The sequence below is a fragment of the Alligator mississippiensis genome, chromosome 3 (genome assembly GCF_030867095.1).
Source record: "Alligator mississippiensis isolate rAllMis1 chromosome 3, rAllMis1, whole genome shotgun sequence".
In the NCBI taxonomy this organism is placed as follows: Eukaryota; Metazoa; Chordata; order Crocodylia; family Alligatoridae; genus Alligator; species Alligator mississippiensis.
The window spans coordinates 121,239,672-121,262,209 of NC_081826.1; the positions used below are offsets into that span (position 1 = coordinate 121,239,672).

The 22,538-nt window shown below is 43.9% G+C and overlaps 1 protein-coding gene across 2 annotated transcripts in view; it reads right to left on the reverse strand.

Moving 5' to 3' along the window:
• Positions 1 to 22,538, reverse strand: part of SLC22A23 (solute carrier family 22 member 23) — a 188,363-nt gene that overhangs the window by 29,502 nt on the left and 136,323 nt on the right. Inside the window, exons 5-6 of one of the 2 annotated variants that reach the window (XM_019490526.2) lie at positions 17,263 to 17,390; positions 8,241 to 8,336 (exon numbers count right to left, since the gene is read on the reverse strand). In XM_019490526.2, the coding sequence (XP_019346071.2) occupies positions 8,241 to 8,336; positions 17,263 to 17,390 (224 nt within the window). The remainder of the gene's footprint in view (positions 1 to 8,240; positions 8,337 to 17,262; positions 17,391 to 22,538) is intronic. The other variant, XM_006263463.4, reaches the window with a different exon arrangement.

The following is a 22,538-nucleotide window of genomic DNA, read 5'->3' on the forward strand; positions in this document are numbered from 1 at the left end:
TAACGCTGCTGTACATAAAGTCTTAAACTCCAGACCAAGTAATGATGTGCTTAGTCCCTGATAAAGTCCTTCATTTATGATCTTAGCCAATTATCCTTGCTCTAGTTGCCATAAGCATTTAAACCATAAGACAAAATCATCAGATTACAAACAAATGCAACTCTCAATAATACTCAGATTAGTTGACCCTTTGGGCCACCTTTCTCACTTCTTTACTTTTTTCCATTGTTCCCTTGTGTATAACTCAGACATATAGCCAAGCATCCTCAAAGTATGAGGCCAGGCAGGCATTTAAATTCTAATTTATGGCAACAGATGTAGCAGAGACTATAAAGCCTTTACCTCCCGTTTAAGTGCATAGTACAATATAAGGAAGAACATTTGTCTGAAACACTAGGAGCCCTGGACAAATACTTAAAAATATGCATATTATACCATCATCACTGCAGTTTCCTTCACTTACCACAACTTCACCAGCAACATAAAACACAAACAATGACTACCTCTGGCCTAGCAAGGTAAGCAGCAATGTGCTCTCCTACTCACCCCAACCTCACCCAATGACCAAAGTACCAGGGGGAAGGCTTGACCTTTTGGAGAGGGTTTTCAAGGTAAACTGAATTGGACTGCTGGGGAGGCGGCAAGAAAAGAGGGAAGTTCTAAAAAGAAGGGTCTTCAAGGAAGAGGTCTTGCCAGCAGCCTACTGTTTTATACAGCAACCAGACTCTACTTAAGGTATACAAATGCAATTGCCTGTTACAGGGGAAAAAAGATGGATTATTCATTAAAAAGGGAGATCTCAGATCATTTCAACTCTCTGGATAAGTACAAACATTCAAAAAGCCCAAGGCTGAATCAATTCAGTCTTCACAGGTTAGTCTAGTGTGTAGATTGAACCAATAAGCAAGTGAACAGACATTCACTTTTGATTCCGGAAATGCAGTCACATGCCTGCAGTGGCTCGGGCCAGAAGCCAGCGGGGGAGCTAGAACACACCTCGCTGCTTGGCTGAGCAGACAACTTGGGCCAAGGCTAGCCCACCCGCCCTGTGAGGGGAGGTTTGTGGGGGTGGTGCAAAGCATTGTGGGATTCTGGGGGACTGAGTTAACTTGAATCTGGACAGGATCTAGGACAAAAGTTCAATAAACCAATTTAACCTAAATTAGTTAAGATTTCATAGACATTAGGGCTGGAAGGCACTCCGCAAGATCACTGGGTCCAGCCCCCTGCCCAAGAGGCAGGAAGTCTGCTGGGGTCAAATGATCCCAGCAAGATAGGCATCCAAGTGTGTCTTAAAAATGTCCATCTGGGAGGAGCCTATTCCAGACTCTGGGGACTCAGATGGTAAAGAAGTTTTTTCTTATGTCCAGCCTAAAACATTCTTCCCAGAGTTTATGACTGTTAGACCTCATCTTCCCTCGGGGTGCCCTGGTGAACAGACATTCTCCCTGTTCCTGATGCACACCCCTCATATGCTTATAGGCTGCCACCAAGTCTCCCTGAGCCTTCGCTTTTCCAGGCTGAAGAGTCCCATGCCTCTCAGCCTTTCCTCACAAGACCTGTTCTCTTGTCCTCAGATCATGTGTGTGGCTCTCTTCTGGACGCTCTCAAGCTTCTCCACTCCCCAAGTGCAGAGCCCAGAACTGAATGCAGTACTCCAGCTGCGGCCTCACCAAGGCTGAGTACAGTGGGAGGATGATATCCTGGGTGGCGAATTGGCTGGAGGGTCGCACCCAGAGAGTCGTGGTAGATGGGTCGGTTTCGACCTGGAAGGGTGTGGGCAGTGGGGTCCCGCAGGGCTCGGTCCTTGGACCGATACTCTTTAATGTCTTCATCAATGACTTGGACGAGGGAGTGAAATGTACTCTGTCCAAGTTTGCAGATGATACAAAGCTATGGGGAGATGTGGACATGCCGGAGGGCAGGAAACAGCTGCAGGCAGACCTGGACAAGTTGGACAAGTGGGCAGAAACCAAAAGAATGCAGTTCAACAAGGAGAAATGCAAAGTGCTGCACCTAGGGAGGAAAAATGTCCAGCACACCTACAGCCTAGGAAATGACCTGCTGGGTAGCACAGAGGTGGAAAGGGATCTTGGAGTCCTAGTGGACTCCAAGATGAACATGAGTCGGCAGTGTGACGAAGCCATCAGAAAAGCCAATGGCACTTTATCGTGCATCAGCAGATGCATGACGAATAGGTCCAAGGAGGTGATACTTCCCCTCTATTGGGCACTGGTCAGACTGCAGTTGGAGTACTGCGTGCAATTCTGGGCGCCACACGTCAAGAAGGATGCGGATAACCTGGAGAGGGGCCAGAGAAGGGCAACTCGTATGGTCAAGGGCCTGCAGACCAAGCCCTACGAGGAGAGACTAGAGAAACTGGACCTTTTCAGCCTCCGCAAGAGAAGGTTGAGAGGCGACCTTGTGGCTGCCTTTAAGTTCATCACGAGGGCACAGAAGGGAATTGGTGAGTATTTATTCACCAAGGCGCCCCCGGGGGTTACAAGAAACAATGGCCACAAGCTAGCAGAGAGCAAATTTAGATTGGATATTAGGAAGAACTTCTTCACAGTTTGAGTGGCCAAGGTCTGGAACAGGCTCCCAAGGGAGGTGGTGCTCTCCCCTATCCTGGGGGTCTTAAAGAGGAGGTTGGATGAGTATCTAGCTGGGGTCATCTAGACCCAGCACTCTTTCCTGCTTATGCAGGGGGTCGGACTCGATGATCTATTGAGGTCCCTTCCGACCCTAACATCTGTGAATCTATGAATCTATGGATCTTGCTTGAGGTGCATTGATAGATGCAAGCCAGAGTTTTGCTTGCTTTGCTGGCTGTGGCATTGCATTGCTGGCTCATGTTCATCTTGTGGTCAATCATGATCCCCAAGTCTCTTTTGGTCATAGTACTAGTGAGTGTAGCACTGCCAAAGCTACAAGTATGATATCGATACTGTTTCCCCCCCAAGGTGAAGCACCTTGAATTTCTCAGTGTTTAATGCCATAAGGTTTTGATTCGCCCACCTTGCGAGCCTGTCCAGGTTGGCCTGAATCATCAGCCTATTTTCTAGTGTGACCATACTTCCCCACAGTTTGGTGTCATCAGCGAATTTAGCCAGTCTGCTTCCCATACCTGAATTCAGAGAGTTTATAAATATGTTAAAAAGAGTACTGGTCCAAGTACAGAGCCCTGGGAGACGCCACTGGTCACCATGTACCATGTTGATGTGGTTCCACTGACAATTGCTCTCTGGGTCCAGCCACTGAACCAGTTCCCCAGCCATCAGATCGTAAGGTTGTTGAGGCCACAATTCCCCAGTTTGGCCATGAGGACTTCATGGGAGACCAAGTCAAAGGCTTTTTTGTAAGTCCAAATAGATGATACCAACCTCTTCTCCTTTGTCCAGGTGAAGCATCACCTGGTCATAGAAGGAAATGAGGTTGGTCAGGCAGGACCTACCTGCAATGAAGCCGTGTTGGCTATCTTTCAGAATGGTGCATTCCGTTAGCCTGTTGTTGATGGTTTCTTTGATGATTTTTCCATTATCTTTTCAGGGATGGAGGTTAAATTGACTGGCCGTAGTTCTCTGGATCTTCCTTTCTTGAAGACAGGCACCACAATGGCCCTCTTCCAATCCTTAGGAACCTCACCTGAAAATCATGAGTTATCAAATATCCTCGCCATTGTCTGAGCTATGATGTCAGCCAGTTCTTTTAGCACTCTTGGGTGCATTCCATCTGGACCAGCTGCTTTGTGGATGTCCAGCCTCTTAAGGGTTCCCCTCACAAGACTTTTGCCAATGATGGGCGTATATTCTATCCAGACCCTGGCAATCCTGCTTCTCGTTTGGCAGGGTGATCCCCATGGGCTGGTGGAAGACCAATGCAAAGTAATCATTAAGGAGATTAGCTTTTTCCTGGGTGTCGGTTGTCAGGTATGCCCCATTTAGTTTAGCAAGAGTCCAATGCAGCCCTTGTTTTTCTTCTGACTACCCACGTATCTGAAGGAGGACTTTTTGTTGTCCTTGATTCCCGTAGCCAATTTGAGTTTGGTTTTGGCCTTGGCTTTCCTAGTTTCATAGATTCATAGATGTTAGGGTCGGAAGGGACCTCAATAGATCATTGAGTCCGACCCCCTACATAGGCAGGAAAGAGTGCTGGGTCTAGATGACCCCAGCTAGATGCATATCCAACCTCCTCTTGAAGACCCCCAGGCTAGGGGAGAGCACCACCTCCCTTGGGAGCCCGTTCCAGACCTTGGCCACTCAAACTGTGAAGAAGTTCTTCCTAATGTCCAATCTAAATCTGCTCTCTGCTAGCTTGTGGCCATTATTTCGTGTAACCCCCGGGGGCGCCTTTGTGAATAAATACTCACCAATTCCCTTCTGTGCCCCCGTGATGAACTTAAAGGCAGCCACAAGGTCGCCTCTCAACCTTCTCTTGCGGAGGCTGGAAAGGTCCAGTTTCTCTAGTCTCTCCTTGTAGGGCTTGGTCTGCAGGCCCTTAACCATACGAGTTGCACTTCTCTGGACCCTCTCCAGGTTATCCGCATCTCTCTTGAATTGCGGCGCCCAGAATTGCACGCAGTACTCCAACTGCGGTCTGACCAGCGCCCTTGGACCTATTAGTCATGCATCTGCTGATGCACGATAAAGTGCCATTGGCTTTTCTGATGGCTTCGTCACACTGCCGACTCATGTTCATCTTGGAGTCCACTAGGACTCCAAGATCCCTTTCCACTTCCATGCCACCCAGCAGGTCATTTCCTAGGCTGTAGGTGTGCTGGACATTTTTCCTCCCTAGGTGCAGCACTTTCAATTTCTCCTTGTTGAATTGCATTCTGTTGTTTTCTGCCCACTTGTCTAACCTGTCCAGGTCTGCCTGCAGCTGTTCCCTGCCCTCCGACGTGTCCACATCTCCCCATAGCTTTGTGTCATCTGCAGACTTGGACAGAGTACATTTCACTCCCTCGTCCAAGTCGCTGATGAAAACATTAAAGAGTATCGGTCCAAGGACCGAGCCCTGCGGGACCCCACTGCCCACACCCTTCCAGGTCGAAGCCGACCCATCCACCACGACTCTCTGGGTGCGACCCTCCAGCCAATTCGCCACCCACCGGACTGTGTAGTCATCCAAGTCACAGCCTCTTAACTTGTTTGCTCTCTACAGGTGCGGGCCAGTACTGAATCATCCTCCTTGGTGATGTTACCTGACTACCAACCCTTGTAGGCTTCTCTTTTCAGATACAAGAGGTCCATAAGTTCTCTATTTAGCCACAGGGGGCACCCAGCTCTTTGTTACCTTTCCTACAGGCTGGGATGAACTTCCCTTGTGCTTCATGGATCGCATCCTTAAGGAGCAACCCTTCCTCATGGAGTCCCCTCTCTGTTAGATCCTGGTTTCTCAGGGCCTTGGCAACCAGCCTCCTGAGCTTATGAAAGTTGGCTTTCCTAAAAATTGAGGATTTCTGCATTGCGGACTGATTTGCCAGTTTTGCAATGGATAGAGAGAGTGAGCAACTCATGATCGCCATCTTCCAGCTTCCCTTTGATTCTCAGGTTGCTCACTAGATCATCCCCCTATGGCCAGTACCAGATCCGGGAGCACCTTACCTGTGGTTGGCCCGTAGACTTCTTGAGACAAGTAGAGTTCGTCAATGCATTAAGTCTGATATTGATACTACATCCATCCAGGTTTAACTTCAACAGGTTTCAGGCATTTGCAAGTGGTTTATGTGCACTGAACTTCTATTGTTTTACAGATCTGAAATGGGTTCCGATCACTTACGTGTTATTTCTGTCCCTAGCCTTTAAGGACATTTGTAGGTGACACTTTAAAGTAGGTTTAAAGCAAGTTCAATGCCTTTTGCGCAGCTTTAACAGCACTGCTGTTTGCACATTCGGCAGTGTATTGCGCGTTAATTCTAGCTGCTGTAGCACAATGCCATAATGTGCCGTAAATGACTTTAGGATGCAGCAAATGACTTTGGGGTGCTGCAAAGTAAAACACTTCCAAGGAGTTTTAGTTTCCTAGCCTACAGCCATGAAGGGAAGAACTGGGCTCCATGCAGCTCAGGGGCTGTGCAGGTAGACCATGCAGGCAGCCCTGCAGCAGCCTGGGAAGGCAGGCTCCACAGAAGGAAAAAAAAAAAAAAAAAAAGCAGTGAGCCTGATCACCACCCCCCCCCCCCAAAAAAAAACCAAAAAAAAACAAAAAACTGAACCTGCCTGAGCTGTGCAGGGGCCCTGTGCTTCCCTCTGCAGCTGCAGTGCCCCCTGGGACTGCCCGAGCCAGGTACCTGCAAGTGGGTGCTACTGCTGCTGCGGAGGAAAGCATCAGCCCCCCTTCCCTTCCCCCCCCTGCAGCTCAGGGACCGCTCTGCCCACCAGCAACTCATCCTCCCCTCCCTGCCGCTGGAGAGGCAGGTAAAGATCAGGCCCCGACACCGGTGTACACAACACGGGGGTTTACTACACCCCAAACTAAAGTGGTGTTTTAAAAAAACCTCTGCTTCTATGTAGGGAGAATTAAACCCCCAGATCATGTAGAAATGCCCCAAGTCAGTGCTGGCTTCTTAACAATCAAGCAGATTCCATTTCAGATAGCAATTGCTCTTCACAAGTGTCATCACAGAGCTCTTGGTGCAGAATGAACACAAATGCTTACTTGGTGATTCTGTTCTGAATCCCCCAATTAAAAATAACTCACACTAAGCATTTCAGTCCATACAGATACATAAAGGATATTGAGTATGCAGAAGAATCCCTCTCTGCTAATCAACTCACACCCCCACTAGATGCTTTCCTGCACTTCAGCGGCATCACTCTTTGTAAACTTTCCACTCAGGGACACAGGAGGAAACCTATTAACAAGAAAACTCTATATAACCTTAGTGGAAGATGCAGCTTCTCATTAGGAAATTTAAGTTTTATGTGAGGGGTGGGGGGGGGGGGGGAAGAGAGAGAGAGAGGATGAACCTCTCAAAGCTTCCAATTCTTCTGCACAGACTTTGATACAGTTGAATTCTCATGGGATCTTCTACATTTCAGAAGTACGGCTTTCAGATCAAATTCACTCAAGCCCTTTGCTACCGAACTAAAATGCATGCTTATCTACCTCTTCATTACCACCTTGTGACAAAGAGAAGCAGACATAGCTAATCAATCAAAGCCCAGAGAAAAAGCAGCCAAAATTGCCAGCATCCCTTAGGGATGGCCTCTAGTAGATGTTAGTAGCAATAACACTGAACACTTTTCAACACAAAGATGTACTGAAAGCACCAAACAGAATTAGTTAATTCTTACAGCACCCATTTTGCAGGAAACAGGGAGAGATTAAGGGACTGCTTGTCAACCCAAGTCAGTCAGTGGAATAGAATGAATTAGAACTCAGTATCCCGATTTCTTACCACCATTCTCCTAATCTCTGGAACCCCTCTGCAGTAAACTTAATTTAAAAATAAAATGTGTTAAAGGAACGTAATTAAGGTTCCATAGTCAAGTACACTCTGATGTTTGGAAGTACCAGTATTAGCTCACCCAGTCAACAGTAATTAGGCGCCCTTGTGTACCTGCATTATGATACAGTTCAGAATTGTGTGATCACATGCTATTTTTTCTCCCTGCTGGACTCCTGCCTATTCAGTGAATGGGCAACTATTCAGTACTTCTTATTCTCCTTATTCAGTGGGTGGTCCTAGTTTTGTTTAACAGAAGCCAGGCAAACCCTCAAAATTACTGATTTCCACATGAACAGGTATATAGTGCTCTCTGATATCTGATGCTACATAAACATAAATTAAATAATCTCCAGAAGTTTCCTGTGAGTTGAGCGGGGGAAGATTATCCTTATTTCACAGATGGGGTACTCAAACAGAAAAGGGATCAAAGAGAAAGATCCCCCAGTTTCAGGAACCCCACTTGAGATATTCATGCCGTAATTTTTCAAAGTACTTAGCATTTAATAACACTTTACACACCTAAATTATAATTCCCAAATATGCAGCTGTGAATGCTCAGCACTTCTACAAAGAAAGCTCCAATATTTCAAGGTAGGTAACCAGAAAATGCAACATACACCATTGGTGAGCAGCTATGAAAAATTTGGTATGATTTGCCCAGTATCACCTAGGAGCTCTGTGACAGGCACAGGGAAAGAATCCAATTCTTCAGGGTGGAATTCAACTTTTTTAGCCACAAAACCATCTTTTGCCTCCTTGCAGTCCCCTGCCTCGTTTTACTACACACCTTCCAACTTCTGCAACAAATGAGGTAGGGATCCTACAGACAACAGCTTTCTTCCCACAGCATCGTCCATCCTATGCACTGAATTAGGCATGGGTCCTGTGGAAAAAATAGGGTGTAATCATGTTATTAAAAACTGTATCATAATACATGCATGCCAGGAGGCCAAATAAAGGTTGCATAAGCAATGCAAGGATTCAAGTGATCTAACATTTATATGCCTTAATTTTTTTATGTAATTTTCTACATTTAAAACTTTAATTTAATTCCTAATTAAAATGTCTGGAATCAAAACCCACATGCAGGGTTTAGATATGTATGAGCAGAGCTTCATCCCTCCCACTTGAGCTACTGGTAGCGCTAGTGGACAGAATATGTGGGGCAGGCACGACAGGAAGAATTTGCGAACAGATTTGTAGCTATTTTTGCTATCATCTGGAGAATGCTAAGACTCACTACCTGGTTCTGAAACCTCCTTATCGGTCCTCATCCCAACTCCTGTTGTCTTCTGCAGCAGCCTACACAGCCCTCACCCTGGTCTCTGCTCCTTCTCCCTTCCCACCCCCACCCCCTCCATATTCCTTAAAATTATTCTTACCATCCCTGCCCCTAAGTCAACTGCACCCCATTGTCTGCTTCCACCTCCTTAATCCCTCCAGTTCCTGTCCCCTGACATGCAAAGAAAACAATCTTGCCCCACATAAATACACCATTGCATTTTTCTCTCCTCCCTTCTCCTTCAGAGTGTCTGAGCATCAGCCAGGGGAGCACTGAGAGCAAAGGGAAGGGGAAGAGGGTGAACAACAGAACATAGGAGAAAGGCAATTTTCCTCCCCTCGTTTCCAGTGCTTGGGACCACAAGAGCTATTGATGGCCCTGCTCAAGCAAGTCTGCTGTGTAGTGCGTAGGGACGCCACACACGCACAAAAGAGCAGGAGCTCATGCAGAGTATCCACAGAGAATTTAGCTGTGAAGTTCCAGTGAGCATCTCCTGAGTATGTGCAAGCCACATTGGTTCAAAGGTTTATAATTCAGGTGGACATTCACAGAGAAGGCAAAAGTGTTTCACCCTGGCAAAAAGGGTTAGCCCTCTGGCTGCTGCCAAATTTCAAGTCCAAGCTCCAAGACACTCGAGCATTAGGGATGGTCAGCTAAATGGGGTTTGTTGTACTACATATTCATTTTTCCCTAATCTCATATTCAGAAATGGCTTAACTGTTTTAGCTGAAACTTCCAAAAAAGAATCAGCCCGAGACTGATACTCAGCCCAAATTATTCAAACTTGGGGAAAATTATAAGCAACTGAAAACAGGGTCTTGCAGAGGGAAGCATCAGGTAGTCTTAATTCGACTACAGTGGTTCTCCCCCTTTTTAGACCCAAGGCACTCCTCTCAGTTTTCAGAATTTAGCAGCACCCCATTTAACAAATAATGTAAATGAAGTATGAAAATTGTAACATTATTTATTAACAAGTTATTAATTAACTGCATTACTATATTATAATATAATATGGTCCCAGCTTTGCCTGGCCCTGGCACATTTGCTCCCACCTGGACTCCAGAACACCAGGACATGGGTCCAGGTCACCCCTGGGGCAGGAAACAGGTGAGCCAATTTCTGGCCTTAGCTACACCTGGGGCCAAAATGGACAGAGCCCGGAGACACCATACCAGCAGGAATGAGGTGCCAGGTTATACACAAGGCATATGGGGGCTTGGGTTAGGAGGAAGTGGTGATCAACAGAATATATAGGGGACCTCCCTCCTCATCCCAAGTGGGGTAACTCTGCCATGTGGGCTGTTCCTCAAAGGACTCTTGCACTGGGGACCAGAGCCAACTGGCCCCATAGCCCCCTCCCACTGGCCCTGGGAGTGTGCAAGGATCTGGAAGACAAGTCAAATAAGGCTGAAAAGTGTGGCTCTGCATTTGCACAAGTACCCATCCAACGCAGAGCATGATGCTTAGACGGACTGGCACAGGGGTTGCCAGGGGTCGCCTCTTGTCCATGGAACTTTGGGGCAGGTTGGGGGGAGAAGCAAATGCCTTGCTTACCTCCTGGCACAGGGACTGGGCACTGCAACACCCTTATAAGCATCTTGTGGCACCCCAGTTGAAAAAAAAAAAATCACTGCTTTACTGTCTCATAAAATGGATGTTCTTATGGGCATTTGCTCTGGCTCTTCATCCCCACTATTTTTTATATTTAGAACCCATCATCCCTTCCTCCTGTTACTTTTGCTGATCATGAGCAAAAGACTAGCTACTCACACCCAGTTATCACTCATCACTTGGAATATAGAGCAAAAGATCAAAACAGAACTAAATGTGTAAAAAAAAATCATAGCAGCATTTTGCTCCGTAGCAGGCAGGTAAAATAATTCTGTCTTTGTCCAAAACACAAATAAATGAATAAAAGCCCCTTTCTGAAAGTCACAGCTTTCATCACAGAATCAGGACAAGTATGTTGCATGTGTCATCACAATACCACCACAGTAATACATCTGCAGTGAATATGGTATGTATACATGTTTCATAAGCATTTTGGCTGTTGCGATTCAGAAATGACCCCCCCCCCCCCCAAAATGGGGCAAAATAGTATTCTGACACCTAACTCCATCCATTTCCTGAGCTATGATGTACTACATGAATATATTGCATATCCCTATGTGTTCCTATCTAATGGCTAATTCTATCTACATTTACTCCTTTACGCTCTTGTGGCTCCCATACACCAACTGACCCTATCTTGGAAATGAACATCTGTGTCCTGAATGTCAACATGCGTTATCCTGTTTAGTTTTTCATCCAGAGATCAGCAAAAAGCGGGATTTCCTATTCAACATGGTCAAACAGTTATTTTTCCATCAAGGAGTTTCTAAAATGTCTTTTATGTACAGAAAGACAATGAAATGCAAACAAGGGCAGGTTTCCATGGAAGCATCAGGTCTGAAACTCAGATAATTACTGATTTAGATTTCCAAATAGCATACAACAAACAAAAACAAAGATAAGGCTGCATTCTAATTTGGAGTAGAACCTGGTTTACTCCAGCTAAGGATGTTGTCGTTCATCTCAAATATACACAATCTATTACCAGAAAAAGAATTATTTAACACAGGATACCATTCTTTAAAAAGGGCACAAGGGAATTAGTATCAAAATCCTTCAGCAAGCCTCCCAGTCCTTGCCTTCCCCAAATGGATCTCTCTTCCACATAGTTCTTTGTGATTTATACTTTTATTTGGGTAAAGCAACTCTGTGTTTCAACTGCACTGAAATATCAGTCTCTTCTTGCTTCCCCAAAGGAAAAAACTTGGATTAGAGAGGGTAGAAATTCCAAACAAGTGTTTTCGCAATCAAAAAATAAAAGTTAACATTTTTCTGAGTCAACATTGCCAAAACAGCTCTCTTTGTCCAAATGATTTTTTTTAACAGACATTTTATTGAAAATATTTAAAAATTGTTATAAGAATATGTACTGATTTTTTTTAATTTATTAAACAGATTTTGACACTTCAATAATATTTGGATTAGCTCTAAATGGTATATCCAGACTTCTAATATGCATAAAAAGAAGTGTAAATGGAAAAAAAAAACAAAATAAATTGTTATGGGCAAACATCATGGTGCCTGCTTAGCAATTAATAGTAAAATAGGTGTAAAAAAATATTTTTTTCCCTTTATTCTGATGCTCAGAGAAAAATGAGGTAGGGTGCCTGAAAGCTCATCTTTATCTATCCCAACCATGTAGATGCTCCAATAAAAGATACCACCCACAAGAAGTCTGGCTTCTTGCATAGAAATGAACACCATAGTCCATCTTTGGGCAAAGTTAATGAGAAGATGGCAGCAACAAACAGCAACGATCATGTGAAGCAATAAAATAGCAACTGTTCCTCATTAGTCAAATTTTAGTTTTAGGTGAGACAACAAGACTTATGGTCTTGTTGGTAAGGACCCCCCTATCAATGGGCAGGATGTCCCTGCTGCTCTTCCCAGATTGGTCAGCTGCTTTAGACATTGTTGGCTGTGAGATTGGGCATCCATATCTGCACACGTGCAGGTGGGGACAGGATCACTGTCAAAACTCCATTCTTTGATTCAGCGAGATATCCCTAGAAAATGTGTCAAAGTTTCTTGTTCCTCCCCTGAGCTCCATTGTGTCAAATTCTCAGGGTGTACGTGTGCGCTTAATCGACTCCACCTCTTTTCCTTCTGTGAGCTATCTTACTACACAGCAATGGGCTTTTGCATCTAGATTAAATGAAGCAGTTTTAGCTGCAGCATCGTCAGTAAATGGGCAGCTGTTAAATTGCACCATGTAGTTGGAATAACATGAATCTTTGAAAGAACTCAGAGTCTGTTCACTGTTTAGGCTGGAATTGAAGATTAAGTTTTTCCTCATTGAAAAACAGTTTCACCTATTTAGGAGGGTAGTAAAACACTGGAACAGGTTACCTATAGAAGCTGTGAACTTTTTGTCCTTGGAGGTTTTTAAGACCTGTCTAGATAATGCCTTGGCTGGGATGATCTAGTTGGTGCTAGTCCTGCTTTGAGCAAGGGGTTGGGCTAGATGACCTCCTGAGGTCCCTTCCAACACCAATTTTCTATGATTAAAAAAAAGGGGACCAACAATCTGCAGCCTCAAAATGGTATGCAGTGTGACTCAAGTAGCTGCTGAAATACTTTGTGATACAATGTATACAAATCTGACTGAAACGTATAAGTTGAATTCAAGTAGGCTTTTCAGCTAAAAGGGTGCTGAGGAAATAGTTTATCACTTGGGTATATCATGTAATTCTTTCTTGCAGGGCTATTATGACAATGTGATGTGCCAATACAGGCAAGTCCTGCTTAGCAGTCTTAATTGGTTCCTGAAAAACCGAGCGTTAAGAGAAACTGAAAGTATTTGACGACCCAAGATGGCGACCACAAGTGTTTTTAGTGATCCAAGATGGCGACCATGAGTGTTTTAATGAAACTCACTGAGCGCTAAGTGAAATCAGATATCAATTTAAAATGACTGTAATAGCACTAAGTGAAACAGCGTTAAGCGGGGGTTGCCTGTACACTGAAACTGAATGAAGCAATTCTCAGTCTTTCCAGCTGGAAGACACACAGCAATTAAGACAGGATGGATAGATCATCAATGGGAAAAAATGGAAAGACAGAATATCTACCCCACGCTAGTACCGAGAGACTGCCTGCTTTGCTGCAGTGGAATCTAAATTGATTAGCCAACGTTTACTTTTTATTATACACATTTCCTGACCTAAATCAAGACTGTTTCCCTTTGCTTACTGACCTGCATAGTCAGAGATCTCTGGATAAGATTCTTTTGACACTTCAGAACTAGGACTTCTCTGACATTCCCACTCACTCACTCCATTTACCCTTCACAACTTCTCTAAGCAAAAAAAAAAAAAGAAAAACAAAGGCAAACAAAGAGAAAAATGCTTCCAAAATGTTCTGTTACATGGTTTCAAGACCTGTAGAAACTAAAACTAAACATATGGGGTCGCCAATATGGTTTAAAAACAGAACAAAAACTAAGGGGGTGGAGAAAAGACAGAGCTAGCACTGGTGGGAGGCAGGAACAGACATTATCGCTATCCTAATACTATCTCAGTTAAGCTTGTCACTGATGTTATCCTTTGCATTTAGTGACAGCTGCTGTGTATGGATGTATCTAGACACCCAAAACCACAGCCCAGAGAGACAGGATAACACTCCTAGTTCTGCACAGAGGGGAAGGATTCCTTTTTTACTATGAGCAGCAGGGAATCATCTTTGTGTGTCACAGCCATAGAACTATTGCCAGAAAAAAAAAAGCAAAAAACAATCAGCTACACAAATGCACAGCGACAATCATGAAACCATTCTGAAACTTAACAGTTCATCTTCAGTTAAAAACTGAAGGTTAAAATGTCTTCTAAGGTTATAGCTGTAAGCAGCAGAATGGTTTTATCTTTCTATTTGAAAAAATGAAAAAAAAAAACCTAGGAAAGAAAGTTAGGTTGCACATACGAGAAGTTGACAGTTGGGATAAGCCACATTTACAGTTGGCCGTGAACCCTTAATTTGACCCATGTGCATTACAAGGCAGCATATTTAACTGAACAATCAGAAACCGTATTTCCTGCCTGGTTCTCTGCATACTTTGGATGTGTAAGGGATCAAGTAAGGGATTGCCAATGTGGTCCCCATCTTTAAGAAAGGGAGGAGGGAGGACCCAGGCAACTATAGGCCTGCCAGTCTTACCTCAATCCTGGGGAAACTCTTTGAGAAGATCATCAAGGAGCACATCTGTGATGGGCCGGCATCGGGGATGATGCTCAAGGGCAACCAGCACGGTTTCATTAGGGGCAGGTCATGTCAGACCAACCTGATTGCCTTTTACGATCAGGTCACAAAAGCACTGGATGCAGGTGTCACCATGGATGTAGTCTTTCTGGATTTCAGCAAGGCCTTCGACACTGTTTCCCGCCCCATCCTCATTAAAAAACTAGGCGACTGTGGCATTGATGCCTACACAGTCAGATGGATTGCAAATTGGCTGAAGGGTCGTACTCAGAGGGTGGTGGTGGACGGGTCATATTCAACCTGGGGGGAAGTGGGCAGCGGAGTCCCCCAGGGCTTGGTCCTTGGGCCCGCACTGTTCAATTTCTTTATCAGCGATTTGGACGACGGGGTGAAAAGCAACCTGTTCAAATTTGCTGATGATACCAAAATTTGGGGTGAGGTGGGCACGCTAGTAGGGAGGGAAAGACTGCAGAAAGACCTGGATAGGTTGCAAGGGTGGGCTAACAAAAACAGGATGCATTTCAATACAGACAAGTGCAGGGTGCTGCACTTGGGCAGTAGTAATGGGCAACACACTTGTAAGATGGGAAACTCCCTTCTTGAGAGCACGGAGGCAGAAAGGGATCTTGGAGTCATCACTGACTCCAAGATGAACATGGGCCGACAATGCGAGGTCACGGTCGGCAGGGCTAACCGGACCTTATTGTGCATCCACAGGTGCATCTCAAGTAGGGTCAAGGAGGTGATCCTCCCCGTCTACGCAACACTGGTCAGGCCGCAGCTGGAGTACTGTGTCCAGTTCTGGGCACCCCACTTCAAGAGGGATGTGGACAACATTGACAGGGTCCAAAGGAGGGCCACCCGCATGATCCAGGGACAGCAGGGCAGACCCTACAATGAGAGGCTACAGGACCTGAACCTGTTCAGCCTTCACAAGAGAAGTCTGAGGGGGGACCTGGTGACCATCTATAAACTCACTAGGGGGGACCAGAAGGGTTTGGGGAAGATCTTGTTTCCCCTAGCGCCCCCCAGGATAACAAGGAAAAACAGCCACAAGTTGTTGGAGAGTAGGTTTATATTAGACATCCGTAAGGACTACTTCACAGTTAGGGTGACTAGGATCTGGAACCAACTTCCAAGGGAAGTGGTGCTGGCTCCTACCCTGGGAGTCTTTAAGAAGCGGCTTGATGCCTACCTGGCTGGGGTCATTTGAGCCCAGTTTTCTTCTTGCGCAGGCAGGGGGTCGGACTTGAAGATCTACAAGGTCCCTTCCAATCCTACTTCTATGATTCTATGACAATTAAGGTTTCCAGATTTATGGGTGCCCACCTATTCCCTTACTTGGTTTTACAACCCCAAAAGCACTCTTGGAACCATTTTCCTATCACAGATATAAGGCACATCTGCTGACTATAATCTATGATTTTTACTCAGAAGGTACAATTATATGAACACAAACAAGTATAACTGTGGGGTGAACTGTGCCATGCTCAGCACATCACCATTGTCTAAGCATCAACAACAAAATAAAGATCTTAACTAGGATTATGTACGAGTCCCTGAGGAAGATTATCATTCACTGTAAAGTATTACAGATTTCACTCTGCCAATGAAAGTCACCTCAGGTACAACTATCCAGCATAAAACCCCATACATTTCAGTAAATTTACAGGCTAGTTGGCTTAATTAAGGATTTCAGATGCTTGTGAAGTTCCGGAGAAGCTTTCAGTCTAGGGGTGAAATGTACTGTGATGGGCAAAAATCATAGATGCACCAAGAAGGCAGACCTTCCCTTAGCACAGAACAGTTGAGCTACAAAGTATGTTAAAAACATACTGCCTGATTTCTGACTGTCTGACAGTTCAGGTACGTATTTATAGGCACTGCCAGAGCTTTGAAGAGTTAAAGGGGAGCCTGAAAAGAATTTGACAAGTGTAACAGTGAGAAGAAGGAGCCTCAGAAAACAAACATTCTCCTTTCTTATGACTGTACACAAAAGGAGTCATATAAAGTCCCTCTTTCTTGAAGCAGTCTGGAGGGACAATAACATTAGTGCTTCAGTGACAATCTTGCAACAATAACAGCCTAACTTTTCTTAAAAGCCTGACCAAACCAACCAGATTTAAATTCCACCCCCACAATAGATCTTATTACCATTAGCAGTAAAAATTACTTCTAAAATACAATATGGCTCAAATGCAAAGTGACTTGAAGTGAATAGACTAGGTGTGCAAGACTGCAAGATGTGGAAATTGGCGCTGTTTTTAGATCTGCAACAGAATCTATGCCAGAATGGAAATTTCTTACAACTTGTTGGTTGGGGGCTGCCACTTTACCATATAAATGCATCTGTATACTAACAGGCACAATCTCATTTGTTGATATTCCCAAGAGAGGTCCAGAAATACAAAAGCTAATGCCATGCTCTGTAGCTAGGAGGAAATTAATCATGCAGCATTCTCTAAAAGCACATGGCACTGAAAGATGAGAATATAATTGCTAGTACTCTTCAACAAGCCAAGTCATTTGAACACAGCTACTGAGTTTTTCAACAAATACAAAATGATTGAATGAATAGGGTAATTTTACAAATGGTAACATGACTATTTAATTTTGGACAGTTATGCCATGTGTGGATATTTGTTTAAAAAAAAAAAAGAGGGGGAAAAGTTATTTCATGTCTGGATTTCCACTGCCTGACTTGCCAGGCACTTTTACTTACCAGGCATCACTCCTTTGATATCACTTTCAGTGTTCATTTTGTTCTTGTGAGTGAAGTGAAGGATAAGTTTCTTGGATGCCTCAAACTGTTGTGTGGCCATCAGCCACCGAAGGGATTCTGGGAAAATACTTCAAAGAGAAAGTGTGTTAGTGGATGCCTCCAAGTGTCTGTCAGTGGGAGCTTATTGCCTTTAGCTGTTTCCTTTACCATTATTACTTAATTCTCTGATAATGTAAGAATTTCCTAAAATATACAAAAGCCTTTTGGGTTTTTTTTGCAAACAGCATAAAAACCAGTAAGATGCACGCACACACTGCCAACTGAGCATGGGCACTTTGTGTTCCATCGTCCCCCAAACCTTTTGACATGGATTCATATATAAAAAGCTTCCTATCACACCACACTGTTAGTAAACAGGGCACCAATAAAACAAAATATGGTATGTCAATAGAACTGTGGTCATTACAATGTATGAAAGGGTTGGGGAAACTAGGAAGTACAGTTTGCAGTAGCCACTAGCTGCCAAGTACAGAATGAGTTTTGTAGTTTCCAGATAGCAGTTTGAATCAGAAGAAAAACAATTTTAGTTAACGGAAGTGACTTGAAGTTTTATTAATCTGGAAGAATAAAAAAAAAAAGTGCAACAGTGATTTTGTTATAAGGCACGTTGTTTAAATATTTGCAAAATATAAAACCTTTTTCTTCCAAGTCCGAGGTGACCAAATGCCCATACAGATTTTAAGGCCTGCTTCAGACTAAGCAGTTTGTACTGCTGTAAATGTTTAATAAACATACTTGTTTTGTTATGGAAAAAGGTCATTTTAATGAAAACAATTTTATTTTATTTGCATGGTTCCCAGCATAAAAATGTCCCATGTATGGCAGACTACTCAACAGAATATGGAATGAATACTAATAAAACTCAAAATAGAGTACTACTTGTAACATAAACATCACAGGAAACAGCACTAAAAAAGAAAAGTTAAAACACTTCTGATCGCATTAACAGCAATATTTTAGTTTTAAACTTCAATTTCCCTTAGGTGAGTGAGGAACTGGGAAAGCTTTTACATTTAGGAACACACTTGAAAGAAATCTTTTGGATAGGAGTTGGCATAAACGTGATAAACACAGTATCCCAAATAAAGAACACAGGAGAGGGACCAGATTTTCATTTGCCCACAGCATCCTGTCAGCAGACCAGACTATCAGACCCTGAATAGGTCATCTAATTGTCACTTCTGGACTATGAAAATAAAACTCTATAAAAAAAAGGAAGGCTTATGAGAATTTGGAGAGCTAATAAATTCCAATATAAGGACAGGTTAAGAGATCCTGACTTAAACTGATTAGCAGAAGGTATCTTTGGAAATTACTAGACTACTCTGGTAAGCTAAGAACTAAGAGGCAGCTGGCTTGGGTGTCATTAAAAGCAGCTGTCAGATCCATGTTCTGATGCTTGGTTACCCACAACCTATACCTAGTAATGTCCTATTAAAAACACCTTGTCCCAATAAAATACTTAAGCAATAACCATGAAAGGACTCATATTCTGTGATGCAAACATAGCACTGTGTACCCTACTGTTTAAGGGTGGTTCTTAAAAATATATCTCAATAAAAATACACATTTATTTTCTTTAACTGCAGATGTTCACTCTAATCTCTTGATCTCCTAACTGACCTTCCACATAGTTTTTAGATCCATTTTTGTATAGCACCAATAAGGCATGTACAGAACTCAACATAAAGAAACCCTACAAGGCATAAATGCATCTGAGGACCGTGATACTTTCAGTCATTTTTAAAGGTGCCTTATCCTCCTCTATGTGGAGGTGCTCAGTTTCACCATCTCAGCTCTGTGTTGAGAAACCTAAAATTGTACTGAACTCTCTGAAGTATAAAATTAAATGATATCAGAGATTCCACCACAATGAAGTGGCCTTTGCTACAGATGCAGAGTAAACATTTGTGTGTTTGAGGTAATGGAGGGACATGGAAATTGAGTAGTCAGTTGCACAGCCTTCTGGGGTTAATAAAGACAGCACACATTGCCCTGAGCTAGAATAAAACCCTAGAGGAAGAAAAAAAGAATATTGATTGCGTGCATTAAAAAAAAAGAGGCTCTATCTTAAAAACCCAGTAGATCAAAGAACACTAAGCATGTACAGCTAAACATTCAGCCATTCCCTTTGACAGTAAAATAAGCTATTTTACTAACTCTTCCCAGGTGTCTGTTTCAGCATATTTTCTTGCAGAAAATATAGTTGTGAGAAATTCCCCATTTTGTAAGTCTACCCTGAAGAGTCCAAATGAAATGCACCTTCCACTGTGTTGCCCTTGACAGCTAAACAAGATTGCCTGCTCCTCTACTTTCTTTAAAATACATTCTCTCACTCCACTTCCCCCAGAAGCATGGGCACATACACACCCCAGAAAACTTTTAGCTAGAAAACCAGTGATGATCCAACCACTGAAGGAAAAAAATTGCATCAATACTGGCATTGTTCATTATTCCCTCAAAGTCTCAGACTTTTCATGCTACATGTGTAGTACATTATTTTGTTATCAATATTCATTTCCAGTAGGCACTGTCCAAGAGAAGTAGGTTTATCCAGGCCCTGAGGAGTGTGGCCAAAGGGCAGACAAAGGGTAACGTGAAGGGTTGAAGCATGGGAAACATTCTCATCTACCCCTCAATTATAAGTCAGGTATGTTTTCTGAATTATATAATTAAAGTAAGTCATGAAAACAAGACTTTCAACTCATTTATAAAGGGAAACTGATCTTGTGAACACTTAGACATGTATCTATCTGTTTGTCAGCAGTTCCACTGACTTCAAAAAACAGGGAGAAGGCCTCAGAGTCACCTTCCTACCTGGTTCTCCTCCAAAACAGTTACTGCCTATGTGTGGAAGGTGAGAAAAGCACCAGCTATTGCAGCCTCAATGCTAAGAAGATAACAGAAAGGCTGAATAATGGAGAAAGAAATTAATAGGTAGTTGAACATAGGGGAGAGAGGGAGAGGAACAAGGGAGGCAACTGGATTCAAAAATTGGACAGAAGGGACAAAGGGAAAAGAGTACTGTAGTCAGGGTCAAACTGTTTAAAATTAGATACCCATTTTGTGGACAAAATGGGGGTCATGATATATGGAAGTCAGGTTACATCTTTGCTAGAAATTGGGCTAAACCCAATAATCAGATTTGTACCTACAACCATGCTTCCCTCTCTGCACAACTTGGCCAGTGGATATTACTTTTAAACCAAGTAGGTGGTAACTCCTCTACTCTTACAGAGATGTTGTATGTTAGTCTCCTCTGCAGGGACAAAACCGAGGAAAGTGCAGATGTATGGGAGAGAAGAGAAGGCTAAGCTGGCCTCCTATCCTTCAGATTCTCAAGCCAAGAAATGGGTACACAACTCAGCAGCTGCCACAGCAGAACTGGCCAGGATACTGAAACATAAATGGAATTATAAGACCTGGGAGAGCTAGAATCACTATGTTTCCTCACATACCACACACTGCTGAAAAACACATGCACCTTGCTCTGGGAAGACAGAATGAAGACATTTCCACCCCACCTCCCATCCCAATCTCACTTGCCAGAGCATGGGCGCAACATGACTGGATGCCTAGGCCACATGGAGGAGCAGCGAAGTCAACTCAACAGCATCATTCAACTTCTCACTGCAGCTCCACCACTAGAAGCTTAACTGTCTCATAGTTGGCAAATGGGCTGCTCAGCCAAAAGCTACTGCCAATTTGACAGTGGCTGGGAGAGGGTTAAAACTGCAAGTGGTGGAGCTGAAGGGAGAGGGTGAGTGACAAGAAGGTGAGTGATGTTGAGTAGACTCTGCCCCTCCTTCACGCAGCTGAAGGAGCACAGCCCCCAGCAGGTATTCAAGCACCCCTATTCCTCCATTCTGGTGTGGAAATCAGCTTCCTTGCTTAAGACATTCATCCCAAGTTTGGAGGGGTAATTTTTTGGGAGAAAGGGTGTATGTGGTATGCAAGTAAATACAGTATTGACAGACTGCTGGCATCTCTGGCAAATACACAAAAACCTCCATCACTCACACAGACCTCAGTTTTTATACAAAAACCTTCTGCAAGAGTTACTTACCCAGTTGCTATCTAAGGGCAGGGGCAGATGTAATGTCTGAAGCACCTCTATGAATGCGTTCATCTGCACAACTCTACAGATGTCCATACCCTTTGGAGCACTCCAAAACTAGCCCTCAAGGAAACAGGTACTATTTACAGCACTTCAAAATGAAAAGTTTCCTGTTACATTTGAGTGCTTACCCCACAGTGAGCGCTCTCCTGGAGTTCCCCACCTACTGGACCTGGGAGATTGGAGGACATTGCAGGGACATTCCAGGACAGTGGAGATAAAGCAAGCAGGAGAGCACTCACTGACATTGGCTTCATGCCCTGTGCCATTATGGGAGTGAAGAGCCACAGACCCTGGAGGACCAGGGGCTTCACCACTCTGCTTCCTCCACTATGTCTGACGGAACAGAGCTGCAAGTCATTGCATCTTTCTGTCATTCCTACCCTCCTTTGCTGGAGAGCAGCCGCAGCAATTTTGAATTGCTTCAGCAGGGAGGAACAGGAGTGGGAGAGTGGGCTGCCATGGGCTGTACATCTGTCCATGACTGAAATGCTCCATTTTTTAAATGCTTCAAATGTTAGGACTGTCCCCACCCCATGAATGCTGTTACCAACTATGTACTGTTATTACTTTCATATTGTTCAATTGAAGAAGTGGTTACAGGTGGCCTCCTGCATGGGGTATCACCAAAGTCAAAGGAACTCTGTGTGCACAGACTAACTATAGGCTTGGGCCTACCATAACTGAACAACTGAGTGCTTCCCCTGAAAGTAATATGACTCACCAAAAGAATCTCTGAAAGGCCGGACAGGCTGTAGACTCCAGCCTGTACAACCAGGGCTGGATGGGACCTCATGAGGTCATCTAGTCCAGCCCCTTGCTCAAGACAAGGTCATCCCTGACCAAACCATTCTAGCCAAGGGCCTGTCTAATCTGCCCTTGAAAATGTTCAGAGATGGAGATCCAGAACTTTTCTAGGTAGACTGTTATAATGCTTGACCACTGTCATAGTCAAGGGTCATAATTTGGTCCTTGCAGATGTTGATCCAGCTATTGTCAGAGATAAAATAGGAGAGCGCACGAGACTCTTATTCTTCCTCCTCACCCCCTCCCAGTGTTTGTATACTTCCAGCATTGAAAATGCACAAGCCTAAAGAGA